This window comes from Canis lupus, chromosome 5 (genome assembly GCF_048164855.1).
Source record: "Canis lupus baileyi chromosome 5, mCanLup2.hap1, whole genome shotgun sequence".
In the NCBI taxonomy this organism is placed as follows: Eukaryota; Metazoa; Chordata; class Mammalia; order Carnivora; family Canidae; genus Canis; species Canis lupus.
The window spans coordinates 72527262-72542828 of NC_132842.1; the positions used below are offsets into that span (position 1 = coordinate 72527262).

At 40.0% G+C, this 15567-nt stretch overlaps 1 protein-coding gene and 1 non-coding gene across 9 annotated transcripts in view; one reads left to right on the plus strand and one right to left on the minus strand.

The window, feature by feature from the left end:
• The window catches only part of GMEB1 (glucocorticoid modulatory element binding protein 1), a 37160-nt gene that overhangs the window by 18349 nt on the left and 3244 nt on the right, over positions 1-15567 (minus strand). For 3 of the 8 annotated variants that reach the window (XM_072827459.1, XM_072827462.1, XM_072827458.1), the window contains exons 2-5: positions 10345-10501; positions 3846-3958; positions 2821-2945; positions 1735-1838 (exon numbers count right to left, since the gene is read on the minus strand). In XM_072827459.1, coding sequence (XP_072683560.1) covers positions 1735-1838; positions 2821-2945; positions 3846-3958; positions 10345-10472 — 470 coding nt within the window. In that variant the 5' untranslated portion in view covers positions 10473-10501. The remainder of the gene's footprint in view (positions 1-1734; positions 1839-2820; positions 2946-3845; positions 3959-10344; positions 10502-15567) is intronic. The other 5 variants (XM_072827460.1, XM_072827463.1, XM_072827461.1 and 2 more) reach the window with 2 other exon arrangements.
• On the plus strand, positions 13033-13105 carry TRNAG-CCC (transfer RNA glycine (anticodon CCC)). Its single transcript has one exon. It is a non-coding gene; the product is annotated as a tRNA-Gly (tRNA).

The window sequence follows — 15567 nt, forward strand, 5'->3', positions numbered from 1 at the left end:
AATGTTGCAATGAACATCTTTTTTTTTTTTTTTTTTTTTTTTTTAAGATTTTATTTATTTATTTGAGAGAGAGAGCAGGAGCGGAGTGAGGAGCAGAGGGAGAAGTAGACAACCAGCTGAGCAGGGAGCCTAATATGGGGCTCCATCCCAGGACCCAATCCCAGGACCCTGGGTTCATGACCTGAGTTGAAGGCCAAGTGCTTAACAACTGGGCCACCCAGGCACCCCTGCATGAACACCTCTGTATCTGAATCTCTATAAGCACTACAGATTTTTCTTAGGACAGATTCCTTAAAAAGAATTAAAGACAAAGGGTAGGATGCTCTTATGGCTGTTGATACATGTTCTGTGGGCAACTTTCCATTCCTGGCCACATTTAAAAATTTCTATCAATAGGTGAGTGCTCAAAGAATACTAATTAATGTTAATCTTCACCAGAGGGGGTAAAGTTACAATAAGCTTGTTGCATAAAGAGATGGGGATGAGGGTATTACACATTCTGAAGTTTATTTCTGTGGTACTATGAAGGCAAGGATTGCATTCACTGAGTATGAGTTACTTATCAATAGCACTCTCTATTTTACCAGATTATCACAGAACTTGCCGGTCAGCCCACACTTCATGGTTGGCACACTTACTCAGCAGCAGGTTTAGCCCTGCCTATGCTTGGTGATCTCAAGTAGGACTGTCATCTATTCCTGAACTTCTCCACCAAGAAAGGATCCTAACATCCTGACATCAGAAAAATTTGCCCTACGTGCTGGGAAGAGTTAATTTAATTCAATCTTCCTTTTCTAATAAGAATTTTAAGAACTAAAAAAAATAAATAAAAAATAAAAAGAATTTTAAGAACTAGTTGATGAAGGTCAATAGACAGATTGCCAAGCCAATTCTTCAGAGGCAATAAAATTTTCAAATTAAAGAAAAAATATGGAATTATTTGTATTCTACCATGACTAAGTCCCCCAAAGTTAGTTGAAAGGTATATGCTGAGGGGCACCTGGGTGGTGCAGTTGGTTAAGCATTTGACTCTTGGTTTCAGCTTGGTTTCGGCTCAGGTGGAGATCTCAGGGTAGTGATATCGAACCCTGCATCTGGCTCCATGCTCCCCGCAGAGTCTACTTAAGACTCTTTCCAGGAGTGCCTGGGTGGCAAAAGCATCTGACTCTTGGTTTAAACTCAGGTCGTTGATCATGAGATCAAGCCCTGGGACCAGCTCCACTCAGCATGGAGTCTGCTTGAGATTTTTTTTCTCCCTCTGTCCATCCTGCTCCTGTGCTCTCTTTCTCTAAAATAAACAAATAAGGGATGCCTGGTGGCTCAGTAGTTGAGCATCTGCCTTTGGCTCAGGGAGTGACCCCGAGTATGGGGATTGAGTCCCATATCAGACTTCCCACAGAGAGCCTGCTTCTCCCTCTGCCTGTGTCTCTGCCTCTCTCTCTGTCTCTCTCATGAATAAACATATAAAATCTTTTAAATAAAATAAAATAAAATAAATAAATCTTAATAAAGAAAAAAAGATTCTTTTTCTCTCCCCACCCCACGCTCTCCCTTCTAAAACAAGTAAATCTTTTAAAAAAACGAAAAACAGAAAAGGTATGTGCTTGTTGTTTTTTAAATTTATTTATTTTTGGCAAACTCTACACTCAATGTGGGGCTCTGAGATCAAGAGTTGCATACTCTTCCGACTGAACCATGCAGGCACCCTGGTAAGTGCTTGTTACTAAAGCTCACCTGAGCATGATTCCACCCAGACGAATGGCTCTCTTCCAGTCCTTTAGGGTGGACTTGCCAGCCAGATGAACAAAATGCTTGGGACTGATCAACTGATCATTGAACTAAGGTAAAAAGAAAAGTCCAAATTAACCCAGGGTCAACTTAGGCCAAGAGGGAAAGAAAGGTAACTCTACTTGTTACGTACAAAAAATACCCAGATGACATCTTAAGTCATAGCCTTGTATCTTTCAGCCTCCTGCCCTGCTGTGCCAGAGAAGATGATCCTTCTCTGGGCACAGTGCCCTGTCCTGGTACAAAGCTACATATGACAGGAGGAAGATCAGAGATTAATACACTGATTAGCATCTGAATCCATTTATGCCCTAAATCAGGCACTTGGGTCCAACATTGCAGAGGCTGTTTAAATAAACTGAAGTAATCTACCCAGCCCTGATGACAAGATGTGGTGGAAAGAATAAGTACCATAGACACCACTATCAATGCAGAGCCTCAAAACTCTATAATTCTTAAAGATTCTAGGATGATGCCACTGATGGTACAGTGGCTACCAACAGAGACAGAATAAGCAATTATTTCTACTTTGTGCTCTCATGAAAATTTGTTTTTATTAGTAATAATTTTCAATAAACTCTACTATAATGTACACTTCTATTAGGCATTTTACATATGTTATCTCATTTCATCTGCTAGCAACCTTACAGTGTATGTGACTATGCATATTTTAACATGAGCCTCTGAAATATTATCTTGTTCAAGGTCACCCAGTCATACAGATGGGACTCCATTTATTCATTCAACAAACATTTATTGATAAATATGCCAAGCATCATTCTAAGTGCTGGGGATATGGCAGTGAGCAAGACAAACAAGTTCTCAGCTCTCAAAAAACCTGTATTCTGCATGGGACTTGAACCCAGGTCAATTTCACTCCAAAGTCCTTATGTTTTTCTGTGACACCATGGGATTATAGCCACAAAACTGAAAACATTGATATGATATATAAGAGAGAAGAGGCAGTGAAACTATACTCTTTGAAAATAAGGAGCCCCCAAATATACCCCAATAAGGAGAAAAGACAATTACCTTGACACATTTCACATTTATTCCTGGACATACAAACTTCTTCCAGAGGAGAATGGCTTTGCTCTCCCCACAAGTTATGGGGTAAGCAATTTCCATATCCTCATTTGCTTCTATAGTGCTTGCATCTGAAAATAGAAAAAAAATTTTTAGTTATTTATTGAACACTTTTCCTCAAAAGCTTAATTCAAAATGTCTTATCTCTTGGTTCCTCTGAGGAGCTAACAGTTTACATTGGCTGAGAATGTTTTGGAATCTTATGGAAAAATTTGACAAAACAACTCTCTTACGAAGCTCACACTATGTGCCAGACACAGTCCTATGTACTTTTACATGCTTAATTTTATTTTGTTTTTACAACAATCCTGTGAGGCAATGACTGTTTTCAACGTATATAGGTGGGACTCAGAAAGGTGAAGTGACTTTCCCAAGGACACACAACTAAGAAGTGAGAAAGTAGGATTTAAACTCAGGTTTGTAGGGCAGCCCCAGAGGCTCAGCGGTTTAGCGCCACCTTCAGCCCAGGGTGTGATCCTGGAGACTGGGGATGGAGTCCCACATCAGGCTCCCTACATGAAGCCTGCTTCTCCCTCTGCCTGTGTCTCTGTACCTCTCTCTCTCTGTGAATAAATACATCTTTAAAAAAATAAATAAATAAACCCAGGTTTGTCTAATTTCAAAGTTGTTTTTTTTTTTCAGTTTCTTTACACTGACTGCTTTCCAATCAACACATCCTAAGTTCTCATCAACAACTTCCCTAATGACAGGATCAACCTTGAGGTTCCAATTTCTTTGTGGAATTTTTGTAGATGAAGATCTTTTCAGCACCCTAGCAAACTGATGTTAAACAATCAACTGACAGCTCTAGCATCTTAGTAGTGTCTCTAGATGCACTACCGTCAAATTGATGGCTGCATTATTATTGGTAGGGCATATGGGTTAGGGGGAAAAACTGTAAGGCACAAAAGGGATGAAATCTCAAGTAAGAAAGCTAAGGTCAAAGATACTGGAGTAACAAAAAGACTTACCAATCCCTTCCTCAATTTTGTGAATTGTGTGAGTTTCTACTGCTACAACTGCCGTGTTGTTCTCGGACCCAGGTTCATAAATCCTGTTGTAAAAGTGTCCATCGATAAACAAACTACATAAATCATGAAAAAATTAATATTCACAGCATGGGGTTAAGAAATTTGTTATAATCTATCTCAAAAGGAATAAAATAAATATACTTTACAACTATGTTAGTGCTTTGACTAATTCCCCATTGTATTTAAACTCCAAACTGCCCAGGACTGCTTAGCAGCTATGCCATGGACATGAATCCAACAACTTTCCTAATTTCAAAGGAAAGTTCCTCTTGCTACTGTCTTTACATCACCACTTGTTACTGTTTACAACAGACTTTTGCCTTCATAACTTTAAATGCTTGTGACATAAAATGTTGCTTCAAGTATAAGATTAAGTTATATTATAGAATTAACCAAACAAGACTTAAAAGTAATACTGTTGGATACTTCAAGACAGGAAGAACCCACTGGCCATAGAAGCTGATGTCCTTTGTTGGAATCTAGACACTTTAGTCTTTTTTAGCACTTTAGTATTTTTCAAAGCATCATAACCAAACTATTGACATGAGCAAAGCCTAGTTGAAAAGAGAGAGAGTGGAGATCCCTGGGTGGCTCAGTGGTTTAGTGCCTGCCTTTGGCCCAGGTCCTGATCCTGGAGTCCTGGGATCGGGTTTCACGTCGGGCTCCATGCATGGAGCCTGCTTTTCCCTCTGTCAATGTCTCTGCCAGTCTCTCTCTTGTCTCTCATGAATAAATAAAATAAAATCTTTATAAATAAATAAATAAATAAATAAATAAATAAATAAACAAACAAACAAATAAATATCACTTAGGGAAAGTCTCTCTAAAATGTTTCTATCTTCTGTGGTGCTTGGGTGGCTCAGTTGGTTAAGCGTCAGACTCTTGACTGTTAACTCAGGTCATGATATCAGAGTCGTGAGATCAAGCCCCACATCAGTCTCTGCACTGGGCATGGAGCCTGCTTAAGATTCTCTTACTTTCCCTCTCCTCATCCCCATCTATCCCTCAATAAATAAATAAATAAATAAATAAATAAATAAATAAATAAATAAATAAATAAATAAATATTTCTACCTTCTAAGAAATGGGCTCAGATAACCTAATACACTAACAACCTATGTTTAATTTCTATAATAAAGTTAATGTATTAACCATTGCATCTTGTTATTTGAAAGCACTGCCTGAATAAATATCTCTTATATCAGTGATCACTCACTCCCATGGTGACATCCCTAGCACAGACCTCTTCTCTGAATTTCACACCAGGATACAGTTAACTGCTAAATAAATAAATGCATTTGGATGTCCCAAAGGACTATGCTGAATTCATTATGTCTAAAATGACCAAGTTCTCAGGATGCCTGGGTGGCTCAGTGGATGAGTGTCTTTCTTAGCTCAGGGTCCCTGGATTGAGTCCCACCTCAGGCTCCCCACAGGGAGCCTGCTTCTCCTTCTGCCTATGTCTGCCTCTCTCTGTGTGTCTCTCATGAATAATTAAAATCTTTAAAAAATTAAAAATTAAAATAAAATGACCAAGTTCTCTTCCCTCTCCTAAACCATTCTTCTATTTCCTATGCTTGTTAGTGGCACCACCAGTACTTTACAGCCTAAGACAGAAGCCTGGGAATTACATCAGACTTCTCCCTCTTCCTCCTCCTCAACTCCCACATACTCAGCCACCAAATCCTACCAGATGTATCTCCTTAACACCAGCCAGCCTCCTTGTCTCTTTTTCCACTGCTACTGCCTTAATTCAGGCTGCATCATCTCTAGTCTGAACTAGTCTCCTTGCATCTACGGATCTTCTGTATTCCTACCAGAGTGATCACATAAATCCCTCCTTAAAACCTTCCAAGAACCCTCTACTTGCTGTAACAATAAAGCCCCAAATCCTTAATAAGATATTTAAGTTGCTCCAAGATCTGGCCCCTGGTTTCAACTCTCCCTAAACCTCACTTTATAATCCAAGCCCCAGTCATACCAAATTATCTGTGGCTCCCAGAATTATTATCTTCTTTTACACCTTCTATCTTTGATCTCACTTCCTGCTTTCCCCAGAACATCCTTTCCTGTTTGTTTGTTCTTAAGATTTTATTTTTAAGTCATCTTTACACCTAATGTGGGCCTTGAACTTATAACCACAAAGAGTTGCATGCTCTACTGACTGAGCCAAGCAGGTGCCCCTCTATTTATTTTTTAATGAGTAGCCTCTATGATACTTTTCCTTCCTGATATTCCACCAGTATAATCACCTACATCCTCCTTTGTGATCCAATTGTACTTTACACTTTGTCACAACACATATAACACTTAATATTATATGTTTGTTTAGCTGTCTGCCTCCCCTTGGATATAGTCTGAGAGGCCCCTGAGAGCAGAGATTATGTCTTATTTATTTACTCAATTTTGTATGTCTAGTGTATCGAATATAACTAAAACATAGCAAAGCACCCAATAAGGGCTAGTCAGTGAATGAGTGTTATGATAAACATGAGAAATCGCTGCTTTAAGTAAGTTCTGTAAACTCATTCTAAATTGACCAATATGGGGATGCCTGGGTGGCTCAGCAGTTGAGCATCTGCCTTTGGCTCAAGGCGTGATCCCGGGGTCCTGGGATAGAGTCTCACAGTGGGTTCCCTACAAGGAGTCCGCTTCTCCCTCTGCCTATGTCTCTGCCTCTCTCTGTGTGTCTCATGAAGAAATAAATAAAATCTTTAAAAAATAGAAAAAATAAATTGACCAATATGTGCAAATCCTTTAAAAGAAGAAATTCTTATTTATATATAATTTCAACAGCCAGTAAATTGCACTTGTGGTGGGAAGTGGGGTACAGTCTATATTTTTGTAAGTAAACAGGGTTTTATCAAGAAAAAATTTCCTGGGGTGCCTGGGTGGCTCAGTTAGTTAAGTGTCTGACTCATGATTTCAGCTCAGGTCATGATCTCAGGGTCTCAAGACTGAGCCCCGTATCAGGCTCCACACTCAGTGTGCAGCCTGCTTGGGATTCTCTCTCTCTTTCTCTCTGTGCCACCCCCCCCCCCCCCCGCCTTGAACACACACCTGCATGGGCAAGTACACACACATGTTCTCTCTCTCAAAAAAATAAATAAGTATGGGGGATCCCTGGGTAGCTCAGCGGTTTAGCACCTGCCTTTGGCCCAGGGCATGATCCTGGAGTCCCAGGATCAAGTCCCACATCAGGCTCCCTGCATGGAGCCTGTTTCTCCCTCTGCCTGTGTCTCTACTCTCTCCCTCTCTGTATCCCTCATGAATAAATAAAATCTTAAAATAAATTAAATAGATAAATAAATAAGTAAATAAGTAAAACAAAATAAAATATAACTAGAGAAATCAGCTGAGCATTGATTGGCAGCCATCTCAAAATTCAGGACCTGAAAATGTATTCATTAGCTCATACGGCAAATTTAGAGTAAACAGTAGATTGGGGAGTCAACGTATTGTACAAAGATGCCTATAATCTAATCAAGCAATGAGACTTTTCCAAAAAAAAGCAGTATTATTTGGAAAATAAAAAAGACACACAAAACAAGTGGAACTGATCTTCAAAATAATTAAGTCTCTAAGTGTTTTCTGTCTCTAGGAGGACTAGGATTAAGTGACAATTAGAGCACTTTAGGAAAAATAGAAGAAACAATGACTCCAAGAGAAAATAAAGCTGCCATGCACAAAAGAATCTTCTGCTAATTCTTCCTCATTACCCTTTCTCAAAGGGTAACAACTATGAATATGTGTGTAGGTAACAAATGAAATTCCCAAACAAGTGAATTTAAATAAGCATGCATAATCTTTAGGTGCCAATAAAAATTCTAAACACTGTATCCACTATATGTCAGTAATTATTTTTTCTTAAGATTCTATTTTTTTTAAGCCATCTCTCCACCCAATGTAGGGCTTGAATTCACAACCCTGAGATCAAGCATTGTACAGTCCAAATGAGCCAGCCAGGCACCCCCATCAGTACTTAAGTCAACTTTCCCTTACAGATCTTAGAATATTTCCTTCTATATTCAGAAATGTCAGCAAACTATGGTTATATTTTAAAAACTAAAAAATCCTTACTTTTACAAGACACATACTAATGTCTAGGATTTGCTTCAAAAAACTTAGGGGTAGGCAGATGTAGAGATGAAATAAGACTGGCCATGTGTTGATAACTGTTGAAGTTGGGTGATGGGTGTATACACAAGGGTTCATTATAGTATCTTTTAAATTTTAGGGTATATTTCAAATTTCCTATACTAAAAACAAACAAACAAACAAACAAAAAAACAAGGTATGTTACTTAGTAGATTGAGATTGAATTGTGTGTTTGCCCAAGGACATTTTCTCTCTCCCTCTCTCTTTTGTTTTTTTTTTGTTTGTTTGTTTAAAGTAAGCTCCACACTGGGTATGGAGCCCAATGTAGGGCTTGAACTCATAACCCTGAGATCAAGACCTGAGCTGAAATCAAGACTCTGGATGCTTAGCCAACTGAGTCACCCAGGCACCCCTCTTCTTTCTTTCTTTAAGTAATCTCTATACCCAACACGGGGCTCAAACTCACAACCCCAGGATCAAGAGTCACATGCTCTACTGGCTGAGCCAGCCAGGAACCCCAAGATCATTTCTAACTGTATAAAGAATCTTTCATACATTGAAGATAAAATACCCCTCCCTCCTCTCTGTAGATCTAATTCTTTTTTTTTTTTTAAGATTTTATTTATTTATTCATGAGAGACACACAGAGAGAGAGAGGCAGAGACACAGGCAAAGGGAGAAGCAGGCTCTACACAGGGAGCCCACCGTGGGACTCGATCCCGGGTCTCCAGGATCACGACAGCTGAGCCATCCAGGCTGCCCTGTAGATCTAATTCTTATTTAAACTTCAATACCATTTAAAAGATCCTATCTCGGGATGCCTGGGAGGCTCAGCGGATGAGCCTCTGCCTTAGGCTCAGGGCGTGATCCCGGAGTCCTGGGATGGAGTCCCATATTGGGCTCCTTGCGTTGAGCCTGCTTCTCCTGTCTCTCCCTCTCTCTCTGCCTCTCTCTGTGTCTCTCATGAATAAGTAAATAAAATCTTAAAATAGGGATCCCTGGGTGGCGCAGCGGTTTGGCGCCTGCCTTTGGCCCAGGGCGCGATCCTGGAGACCCAGGATCGAATCCCACATCGGGCTTCCGGTGCATGGAGCCTGCTTCTCCCTCTGCCTGTGTCTCTGCCTCTCTCTCTTTCTCTCTCTGTGACTATCATAAATAAATAAAAATAAAAAAATAAAAATAAAAAAATAAAAATAAAAAAAATAAAATCTTAAAATAACTAAATAAATAAAAGATCCTATCTCTTCTTTCAAATTCATAATGATCCTCTGAATTCAAGCTACTTGCTAACCATAATACTTGGCACTTTTTAGATTTTTGCCAAGTAAGTGACCTCTTTATTTATATATATGTATTTTGGGGGATCCCTGGGTGGCGCAGTGGTTTAGCGCCTGCCTTTGGCCCGGGGAGCAATCCTGGAGACCCAGGATCGAATCCCACGTCGGGCTCCCTGCATGGAGCCTGCTTCTCCCTCTGCCTGTGTCTCTGCCTCTCTCTCTCTCTCTCTCTCTCTCTCTCTGTGACTATCATGAATAAATAAATAAAATCTTTTAAAAAAAAATTTATATATGTATTTTGGTTTGCACAACTAGACTGCAGGCTCCATGATTGTGGGAACCATGTGCTATATTTATATTTCTTCCAATGCTTTGTAATACCCTAGATAATAGTAGGGTCATTAATATATATTTTTTGATAAGCTAAGCTTGATTAATTTGCCCATCTCGGGCAGCCCTGGTGGCTTGGCAGTTTGGCGCCGCCTTCAGCCCAGGGCGGGATCCTGGGGACCCAGGATCGAGTCCCGCGTTAGGCTCCCTGCATGGAGCCTGCTTCTCCCCTCTGCCTGTGTCTCTACCTCTCTCTCTGTGTGTCTCTCACGAATGAATGAATGAATGAATGAATGAATGAATAAATAAATAAATAAATAAATAAATAAATAAATAAAATCTTAAAAAAAAATTTGCCCATCTCTTAGAGTCCAGACTGCTTCTGATAGGAAAACTTTTGTAATTGCCTTGCCTAACCTCCTCTGACTAACTACACTGTCTTTTGGTAAACATGTACCAAGACCCTGTGCTAGACAGTGTAGATAAATAAGAGGAAGGAACCATGTAACTTATCCTCAAAGAGCTTACAGTAGACAAGAGGGAGAGAGACAAGGACATGATTCACTGTCGTATTACAATGACAAATATAGCACATAATACTTAATAAATATGTTAGCCAGCTCTGAGAGACTGATGTTGAATGTTCCCTCATGCTAAGCAATCATACAGTTATAATTTCCCCACTCTTTAAACCTCCCAAATTTTTCACAAATTCCAAATCTCTAGTAACTTACCCTTGCTGCACAGGCTGTAACTGCAGGATCACTTGGGTTTTAGTGTCTTCAGGGTTCTCTCCTTCATTTCCTTCAGTGGGTACCACAACCACATCCCCCACTGGAACACTCACTTCTGCATTAGCCATTTTTCACATGAAGTCAGATAGCTGGACTGCTGTCAGAAACAAGAAGCATCAATGACTTTGGTATGAAAAGATGGCTACCATAGGAAAGCAACACCAAGATAATTATGACTACCAATTCCAAGATCGTGGTCCTTTGAAAGGATGGGAACTGTGAGAAGCAGCTGACCTAGGCTCTGATCTCTCCAGAAATGCCTTAGTACTCACTTGTTGATTTAGGGCTTCTTAGTATATATGATTCACCCAGTGCTGTACTGGAGCTTGCTCTCTTTCTCTCTCTCTCTTTTTTTTTTTTTTTTAAAGATTTCATTTATTTATTTGAAAGAGAGAGGGAGACCACAAAGGGAAAGGGAAAAGCAGACTCCCCACTGAGCAGAGAGCCCAATGTGGGACTCAATCCCAGGACCCTGAGATCATGACTAGAGCCAAAAGCAGTTACTTAACTGAAAGAGCCACCCAGGCACCCTGGAGCCTGCTCTTGAGAACCAATAGTGCACATCTCTTCCCAACTCCAAGTTTGGGGACATCGAATTAGTAGCTTGAAATCAGTGATGCTGGGAGTTTATACACCACAGAAATTGGCAAGCACTACAAATCAAGATTGTTGTTGTTGTTGTTGTTTTCTGGAAAACTGATTTACAGCACACTACTAGTTCCATCCCAAATAAACCCCAAGAAAGTAGGAATCATCTATTTTCTATGCAACCAGCCATTACACCTCATTAAGTGCTCTGTCCTTTGTGAATTACTTAATAAGTACCTGCTAACTGAAATAAACTGTGTAGGAAGAAGAATGACTTGCATTACATGATTGTTTAATAAATACTGAATCCAATTGCACGACCTCTAGGAACTTCTTACTACCTCTTTGCCTCAGACTGAATGGAGGGATGATTTTGCCTGACATCTCCCTTGCAGACTTGTTGGGGATACCAGTGTCCAGCACCATATGCTCCTTGATTCTAATGTAATTCAAAGCATTATCCTAATTTTAATGAAAACTCAGAGGGACCCAGGACATTCTGCTGCAGTTAGTCCTCACGGTTGCAAAGAAAGGAGTCACTTAAGAGAGTATAGGTAGGAGCCACTGTGTTTACTTAGATACATGAGATGATTAGGACATGTTGAACAGAGTAGGCACCTGGTGGATGCATGTTTGAGTATGTGATTGGTAGTCAAACAACTGAATCCACATCTCAGCTCTGCCACAGCATTTGTTTTCCTATAATATGCATACTTAAGCACAGTCCTCAAAACTCCCTCATCTAGCCCCCAAATAGTTTTCCAGTTTCATCTACAACTGTAATTCCCCAAGAATCTTAATTGCCAGCCATACCAGCCTCCCCCTGTACTCTGCACATACAATATGTACATTCAGGTTTCTATACCTTTGTTATTCCTTAAGCCCAAACTCTCTTCTTGTCTCCTTCTCCCTTCAAGGCTCAGTTCAAAGCTCACTCCTCCACAAAGCCCCTGCCAAACCATTTTCTTGTCTTCAGTCCCCTAACACTTGGTTTGTAGCTCTCCTCTAATGATTATCACACTGTGCTTTGTATTATAGTTGACTGAACAGACCTCTATCTCCATAACTGCACTATACTCTCCATGAGGTGCTTTTCTTTTTTTGTTTTTTAATTTTGGGGGCATTTTTAATTCTATAAGGGCAGGCGCTGCTTCTTTAAAAAGCTTGTCTCCCACAGCACTGTTTATCATGGTACTGACACATTGATTCAATCAACTTTTGTTTTTGACTAAATTCCTCATATCAGAGGTATGCTTCTGCCTTTTATGATTCTCACATTCAAACTTTGTTATACCTCCTGCTATATGCTATACCTCCTGCACCCAAAAGCCTCTTAACATTTATTTTGTAGGCACCTTAAACTCATTTTCTCTCATAAACCTGCTGCTTCCTGCCTCTGTAAATGGCACTATCCTCTACCCATTTTCTCAAGTCAGAAACTAAAGACTTGAGAAACCCCAAGAAACTTGGGAGTTTCATTCTTTCATCTTCATTCTTTTCTTTCTAAATCCAATCCACTACCAAATCCTATCCATTCATTTTTTTTTAATCCTATCCATTCTATCATCTATATTTCTCTTTTAACCACCCCCCATTTTCCATCTGTGCTGCTACCACCATATCCTAAGATGACACACTGTTACTTGAATTTTTCCAGCTGCTTCTCATCTATATCCTAATATCTGGTCTTGTTTTCCACTCCATTATCTACAGAATCGACAAAGTCATCTTACTAAAGGCCACTAAAATGGGCCATTTCCCCATTTCAGAATCCTTCAGTGGACTCTCTTTGCTATTAAAGTGTAAGCATTTAACAGTGCTTACAGAATCCTCCAAAACTATCCCCCGTCCACCGTGCTAGCTTGATTTCTCATAGTTCTTCCTCTCACACTGTGGGCTCCTGTCACTGAATTGTTTTCAGTTTCTCAATATTTCCTCACCTGAGCCTTCACAGTTGTTTCCTCTACCTAGAATTCTCTTCCTCTTTGGCTAGTCACTGCTAAACTTCTATAACTTATTTAAAACATCACTTCCTGGGATGCCTGGCTGGCTCAGTTGGTAGAACATGCAACTCCCAATCTCAGGGTCATGAGTTCAAGCCCCATGTTGGGCATAGAGTTTACTTAAAAAGTGGTGGTGTGGCGGGGTGTCTGGGTGGCTGACTCAATTGAGCATCTGCCTTCAGCTCAGGTCATGATCCTGGGATCCTGGGATGGAGCCCCACATTGAGCTCCCTGATCAGTGGGGAGCCTGTCTCTCCCTCTCCCTCTGCCACTCCCCCTGCTTATCCCCTCTGTCAAATAAATAAATAAAATCTTTAAAAATACATACCAAACACACACACACACACACACACACACACACACACACACACACAATGTTCATTCACAGGGAAGCCTGTGACTTCCTTGACTAGATGTTAACCTTGTGTTCTTCTTGCTCCCTTGGAACCTGCTGCAGCACTCCTCTCATAACCATTACCCCACTTTGTCAGCCTCTCCCCACGCAGAGTACACCCTGGGACAGCAAAGATTGCTTTTCTTCTTCATGCCTAGCTCAGTACCCAGGACACAGAAGTAAATAAAATTTTTAAATATCAGAGTTTAATTTACAAAACTCTCCACCTAAAACTTTCTTTTTTTTTTTTTTTTTTTCTAATTTTTTTTTTTCTAATTTTTATTTATTTATGATAGTCACACAGAGAGAAAGAGAGGCAGAGACACAGGCAGAGGGAGAAGCAGGCTCCATGCACCAGGAGCCCGATGTGGGATTCGATCCTGGGTCTCCAGGATCGCGCCCTGGGCCAAAGGCAGGCGCCAAACCGCTGCGCCACCCAGGGATCCCACACCTAAAACTTTCTAAGGAAATCTGGCACATAACAGCATGTAATAAATTTTTGTGCAGTGAATTACTGGTCTTGCCCTCAAAGACTTCCAGAATTTTCCACTTTTCTAAATTAAGGGATATAAATTTGTTAAGTTAGGCTAAACTTATTGCCTGTCATTATGGCCAGTTCAACAAATATTTACTACTACACAATATTTACTACGTGTAGTTTCTATTACACGTCAGGCACAGTTATTGGGCTTGATGGATATGAAAAGGGACAGGACAAGATCTGCTCTTACAGAACTAAAGAAGGGAAAGATATGCATGACATTGTTACATACTAGAGAAAAAAATTAACTGTAAGATATTACAGTACACTATCTGAACTTCTGTAAATTAAAGGTTTAAAACTAGGGGATGGGGAGCACCTAGGCAGCTCAGTCAATTAAGCAGACGACTCTGGATTTTGGCTCAGGTCATGATATCAGGGCCCTGGGATCAGGCCCTGCAGCACTCTGAGCTCATGGGGGAGTCTGCTTCAGAATACTCTCTCCCTCTGCCCCTCCCCCCTCTCTAATAAATAAACCTTTAAAAAAAATAAAACTAGGGGGGATCCCTGGGTGGCTCAGCTGTTTAGCACCTGCCTTTGGCCCAGGGCATGATCCTGGAGTCCCAGGATGGAGTCCCACGTCAGGCTCCCGGCATGGAGCCTGCTTCTCCCTCCTCCTGTGTCTCTGCCTCTCTCTCTCTCTCTCTCTCTATGTCTATCATAAATAAATACATAAATCTTTAAAAAATAAAAAAATAAAACTAGCGATAAAAAAGAGAATAAATGGACTGGTTCAGCTGGATGCCAGCAGAACCAAAACAATTAGGATCTTGGAGTATAGAAAAAGACAAAAAAGGATATGACAAAGCATACAAATGCTATCAAATCCTAGAATAACTGAACCAATGGATATCTTTCAAAGTTTGAACCATAAAAATGTAGCTTGAATGAAAATAATCACAGCTAATATTTGTAAGACACTAGTCAAGCACTACTATTACATACTTAATGAATTTAAAAGGTACAAACTTTAGCATGTAACAAACTTATGGAATTTATTATTTTAAAACAGTGGTTTACAGTTTTAAAAATAGCTTAAGTAAATTAATGGATTAGAAGAGGAGAATTAGAAGGATGCTTCTAGTTTTAACCTTCTACTCTAAGGTTGAGTCCTCTCTACAACACTCTGAATAAGTGGTTGACTAACTACTTGATTAATACTTTCCTCAATGGGAACTCATATTTTACTCCTTAGCCCTTCCACACCTTGGAACCCAAGAGGAATGTTCTCTAACCTTCTGAGTTTACCTGAGAAGGTAATTATAATCATCCACAATATGTCTCTTAGTGTCAGTAAGAGACACAAGTCTGATCCAACATGGCAATTCTTACATTCTTTAGAGAAGCAAGTGTAGGTTGAATATCTATTACCCTAAATACCACATTCCTAACAAGTAACCCGAAACCAGCTCTACAGACTACACTGGCTAAATGCAAGGTCATCTTTTTGAGGTGAGTATAAACTGAAAAGTAGCTCTTGTTTATAGCAACAAAAACTCCTGAGGCAAGATGACCGAGTTGTTCCTTTGGGTATTTCAGGGATGGGACCTTAGAGTATTCATTGTGTAATCACACAACACCCTGTAATTCTAGGGGAAGACACATAAGGGAAAGATGTCAAATTTATGTGAAAATAA